Here is a 5,617-nt window from a genome sequence, read left to right on the forward strand (position 1 = left end):
TGTGATTGGTCGACAGGGTTGGAAGCAATGATTACGGATTATTTCAAAAATATTTTCACTTCTAATGCTGGTTCGTCTAATGATATTATTGATCTTGTGCCGGCTCTAGTCACAGATGACCAGAATGTTGATTTGATGAAGCCGTACACCGTAGATGAAGTCAGGGAGGCTGTTTTCAGTATGCAAGCCGATAAGTCTCCTGGGTTGGATGGTTTCAACCCCGGTTTTTATCAGAAGTATTGGACTATCATTGGGGATCAGGTATCTAATTTTTGCATCTCTTGTATCAGAGATAGAGAATTTCCTAGCGAGCTGAATGATACGGCTATTGTCCTAATCCCTAAGAAGGAGCACGCAGAACGTATGTCGGATCTACGCCCCATAGCCCTTTGCAAAGTTCTCTATAAAATAATCTCCAAGATGATTGCTAATCGGCTTAAGGTAGTTCTTCCTTCTATCATTTCACCCTCTCAGTGTGCCTTCGTACCTGGTAGAAATATCCAGGAAAATTCTGTAGTTGCTTATGAAACTTTACACTACATGAGAGGTAAAAGGCGTGGACGAGATGGTTATGCAGCTTTAAAAATTGATGTTAGCAAGGCCTTCGACAGATTGGAATGGAAATTTCTGACGGCTATGTTGATGAAGCTTGGCTTTGACACAAATTTTGTAGAGTTCTTATATCTCTGCGTTTCTTCTGTCTCTTTTAAGGTTCTTCATCAAGGGATGCTTACGGATGCTATTTTGCCGGGAAGGGGGATTGCGGCAAGGAGATCCCCTCTCACCTTATCTTTTTATCCTTTGTATGGAAGGTTTGTCTCGGTTAATTCACAACAGAGTTGCTATTGGTCGTCTGAATGGTGTAGCTGTTTGTGGAGGGGCCCCGGTTGTATCACACTTATTTTTTGCAGACGACAGCCTTTTCTTTTTTAAGGCAACTCAGGAACAAGCTTTAGCCTTGAGAGAGGTGCTTCATGTTTATGCCAATGCAGCAGGACAGATTATAAATATTGACAAATCTCTGATTTGTTTTAGTGCTAATGTGCATGATGAAACTCGCCAGAATATTTGCAATATCTTGCAGGTCTGTGAACAAGATAATCTGGGCTCTTATTTGGGTCTTCCCACAGCAATTGGTCGAAACAAACAGGAAGTCTTCCAATTTGTGAAAGACAAATTCTGGAGGCGCATCAACTCTTGGAAGAACAAAGCCTTGTCTAGAGCTGGCAAGGAAATTCTTGTAAAGACGGTCTTACAATCTCTGCCAAACTATGTCATGAACCTTTTCCTTCTCCCAAAAGGTATATGTGATGATTTGCAACAAATTATGGCAAGATTTTGGTGGGGGACAAAGGTTGATGGAAGTAGAAGTTTACATTGGTTGGGTTGGGATCGCCTTGCTTGCCATAAACATTTTGGCGGTTTAAGTTTCAAGAAGATCAGACAATTTAATATCGCTATGCTTGGTAGGATGGGTTGGCACTTGTATATGAACTCTAATTCTTTGGCTAGCGAATACTTAAAGCTAAATATTATCCTAATGTTTCTTTCTTAGAGGCTCCTATTGGGAATAATCCCAGCTATGTTTGGAGAAGCATTAGAGAATCTCAAAGTTTAATTCGTGATGGTCTTCTATGGCGTGTTGGGGATGGCAATGATATTGCTATCCGGCTAGATAGTTGGTCGCCGGATGTTGCCTTCCCTATGGTTACTACAACCTTTGACTTTAATTTTGGGGTCTATATGGTTTCGGATTTGATCACTGATGGTGCTTGGAACATTGATTTGGTGAATCGTGTGTTTAATGAAAGGGATCGAAAACTTATTCTGTCAATCCCTTTAAGAAGGAGCTCTAGCATTGACTTGCAATTTTGGAAACATGATAAGAGAGGCGCTTATTCGATTAGCGGTGCTTACAAATTCTGAACTCGAGAATCGACACACCGTTGGCAATAAAAATTCGAAGAAGCTTTGGTCTATCCCAATGCACCAAAAATCGAAACTTTCTTTGGCGTCAGATCCGGTTCTCTACCGACTGATCAAGACTTTGTTCTCGGCATGTTCCGACCACAGAGGTTTGTCCATTATGTAACGTTGATTGTGAATCTGTAAAGCATGTTTTAGTTGAATGCTCCTTTGCAAGGCATGTTTGGCTTGCCTCTCATCTTGGTTGGTTTTCTCCTTCAACCCATTCCTTTCAAGACTGGTTAATGCGAGCTTTAGCTCTCTTCAATCCAAATGACTCTGCAACTTTGGCGTACCTATGTTGGTCTATATGGGAGGAACGCAATTCAGTGGTTTGGAAATCTGCTCAGCCTGCTGCTAACTCCTGCAGATTGAGAGGCCTTCGTCTCAAACGAGAATGGGACGATGCTCTGGTTAGTATACGGGCTGCTATTCCACCGACTGCAGATTTGCCTACACCACAGGAATGGAAAAAGCCAGGCCCTAACTAGGTGAAGCTCAATGTTGATATCGCTACCAATGTCAATTCTGGATGGACAGGAATCGGAATGGTGGTTCGTAATGAAATGGGCAGTTTTGTGGCTTGTAAGATTTCGCGCATGGTAGGATTATTCTCACCTACAATTGCTGAAATTATGGGAGTACGAGAAGCTTTGAGCTGGATAAAGGACAACAATTGGCAAAACGTTATTGTGGAATCTGATAATTTGCAGGTTGTTAATGTTCTCAATTCTATGAATGTGGAAAATTTCTCTATGATGGGTGGTATTGTTTCTGATTGTAGATCTCTTATTAATGAGATTAGTTGTGAGATTCTGTTTTCTCATGTTTTCCGTTCGGCGAACGGGGTGGCTCATGCCCTTGCTCAAGCTACTCGTTCCTTTCCGAATGCTATGGAGTGGACTCTCTCTCCTCCTGAATTTGTAACTCATCTTTTGCTTTAATGAAATCCCATTTATTATCAAAAAAAAATTTCTAACTATAGTCTGCCTTGAGCCCATTGCGAAGTATTCATGGAAACATATATCCAATGATCAGTTCTTTGTGCATAGCCCACGGCCACATTACATACATGCAAAACAAGGGCCGACCGGCCTAGGCAAGTTGAAAATGTACCGTTTGTCGACCTATCACCTACCCCATGTGCCCCACATGAAGGGTCTAATGCTTCCCCTGTTTCCCATTCCCTTGCCTATGATTTGACCGAGTAAAGAAGACACCGCGTCCTTCAAAACTAAATAGCCTCCGTTTATCAAAACCCCAGACAAGCTCCCGAAACAGTCATCACATCAAACCGCACCGTATAGCCATGAAAGTCGCTACATTTTTGTGTCTAACAGTAACTGCGCTCATGATCACTGCAGCCGCATCGCAGACGCCTCCAACTGCTTATACCAACCATACTGTCGGCGGCAATGCCGGCTGGTTCTTCAATTCCACCACTAACATCTCCGCCGCTAACTATTCATCTTGGGCTGCTACGCAGACCTTCAATCTAGGGGACTTCCTCAGTAAGCTTCATTTCAAAAAAAATTCTTGTAATCATACTTTTCAATTGGAGTCTAAAATTTCCCCCCTTTTTATTGGATCTGTGCAGTTTTCAACACGAATTCGAATCAGACGGTGATCCAGACCTACAACGAGAGCACATTTAAGAGCTGCACAACGGACGATGCATCGGATAATGATACGATCCAGTACGACGGTGGCAGCATGGTGTTTGGTGAAGCGTTGATCATCCCTGTGCCGTTGACTATCAAAGGTCCAAACTATTTCTTCTCCGATGCTGATGACGGCACTCAGTGCCAGCGTGGTCTGGCCTTCGAGATCCAAGTCAACCAGGGCCTTGGCTTGCCGCCCAGCCTTAACCAGCCGCCACCGCCTCCTTACATAGCGCCTCCTGGTCCGGACTCCGCTCAGTCCCCGCCTATTACTATTCCGGGAGGATCGCAGGCGCCTGGCAACTCCGGGGTTAAGGATGGTGCTAATGTGCGTGGTGTTGCGTGCGCCCTTCTGTTTGGTGTTGCTAGCTTTTCTTTGTTCTAGGCTTTAGCATCGCACGCAGTGTAGAGTTGTGGGGTTCCTACGTGTTGTTTGGTAATTTGCGTAGACGTGTGAATGCAGGGGGCACTTTTTGGCTCTTCCCACAGATAATCATACTCTGGATGGATTACAGAACCGGTGCTCCTGTTAATGTTTTACTTGAAACAAATGAAAGGGATACATAGTTTCTTTTTTCTATTACTTTGAAGCCAATTATAATTTAATTTTTTATTTATGTAATATATTTTATATAGAATTGAATTTATAAATTTTAAACAACTAATTTATGTAAAATTAATTAATATATAATTTATAAATTAAAAAACTCATTTTTATGTAAATTCAAGCTTTTACATGTATATTGTGCGTCCTAATGAAGGTACTTGATATCAATAATTGTAATTTGCAAGGGACAAATTGAGAATGTTCGCCTGAATTGTTTGGGGATATCAGCTAGACAGCCCTGCAGCTCGAACTCCAGTTGTGGTTTCTAGGGCTCCATGTAGTCAGGGCTTTGGGCTTGCTATTATGGGTTTGGGTTTGAAGTAGTGTAGTTTTTCTTTTGGACTAGAGTCTTATACTGATATTTTTCTTCAATGAAATATATCTGTTCTCGTTAAAAAAAAAAAAAAAAAAAAGGCTAGACAGCCCTGCATCAATTGAAGTGGTACGATCTATTCCATTTTGAAATATTTAGCATAATCTCCTCTTCGAGTCATTTTGGAAAAATGAAGCTTGTTTTTTGATTTTATGCGGATTGGTAGCTAGGAATGGAAGTTGTAGAACTTGGTTTGTGTATATGTTGAAGACATGAATTGCGAATTACTTTTGCTGCTAAAGTTGAATAGCGAATGGATGGAAACCTGCAAGCAATGCAAATAAGACAAGGTGATATGAAATGTAATGAATAGTCCATGGTCCCTAAGCCTTTTCATATGGGGAGATCATGTGTGTTGGACGTGAGTCATATATTTTTTAATGATACTATGGAGTTAAATTCTTAGTGCTCGATCAAATGATCCAACGTAGCAATCAAAAGTCATGGCCAAGATCTAGACCGACCATCATGGGGTCCAGATCAACTATATCGAATAAGGTAAGATTTGGACCACCCAAAAAAAAAGCAAGATAAGGCTCAGACAGCTTAGACCGAGCAAAAGAATGATCAAAGTAGTTGGGCCAAGCAAATACGAATAAGAGATCAAAATAAGTGTGGATGCTCGCCCGATTGACCGAGCATCAATCTTATTAAACATTAGCGATATCAATCAATGATAATAGTGGATTCGAAAGTAGAAATTTCAGAGTATTAACTGGGTATCAAAGATTATTACATATAGATATAACAGTTCTTTAGTATTTAGTCTACAACTATGAGAACTAACACTAATCAGATATACTTACTCTATTAATTTGACTACTGAAACATTATATTATTCAATACTTCTATCTTTGATCAAATTTTAACTTTAGTGCTAGAGTGGGTAGCAAATAGGTCATCGACTTATGGTTTTCTTTGTTTTCAGGTTGATTTGGATTTTTTTAAAAAAAAAAACCTAATTTGTCATTCTGATTGGCCTTCGGATACTCACAACAATATCATTTAATA

General features: G+C 40.7%; 1 protein-coding gene across 1 annotated transcript; it reads left to right on the forward strand.

The window, feature by feature from the left end:
* The first annotated feature begins 3,011 nt into the window (after nucleotides 1-3,011).
* Nucleotides 3,012-4,209, forward strand: LOC110645600 (early nodulin-like protein 18). Its single transcript, XM_021798811.2, has 2 exons — nucleotides 3,012-3,476; nucleotides 3,563-4,209. Exons 1-2 carry the CDS (start codon nucleotides 3,275-3,277, stop codon nucleotides 4,009-4,011), a joined length of 651 nt encoding a protein of 216 aa, XP_021654503.2. The 5' UTR covers nucleotides 3,012-3,274; the 3' UTR covers nucleotides 4,012-4,209.
* Nucleotides 4,210-5,617: the final 1,408 nt, after the last annotated feature.

This window comes from Hevea brasiliensis, chromosome 9, assembly GCF_030052815.1.
Source record: "Hevea brasiliensis isolate MT/VB/25A 57/8 chromosome 9, ASM3005281v1, whole genome shotgun sequence".
NCBI lineage: Eukaryota > Viridiplantae > Streptophyta > Magnoliopsida > Malpighiales > Euphorbiaceae > Hevea > Hevea brasiliensis.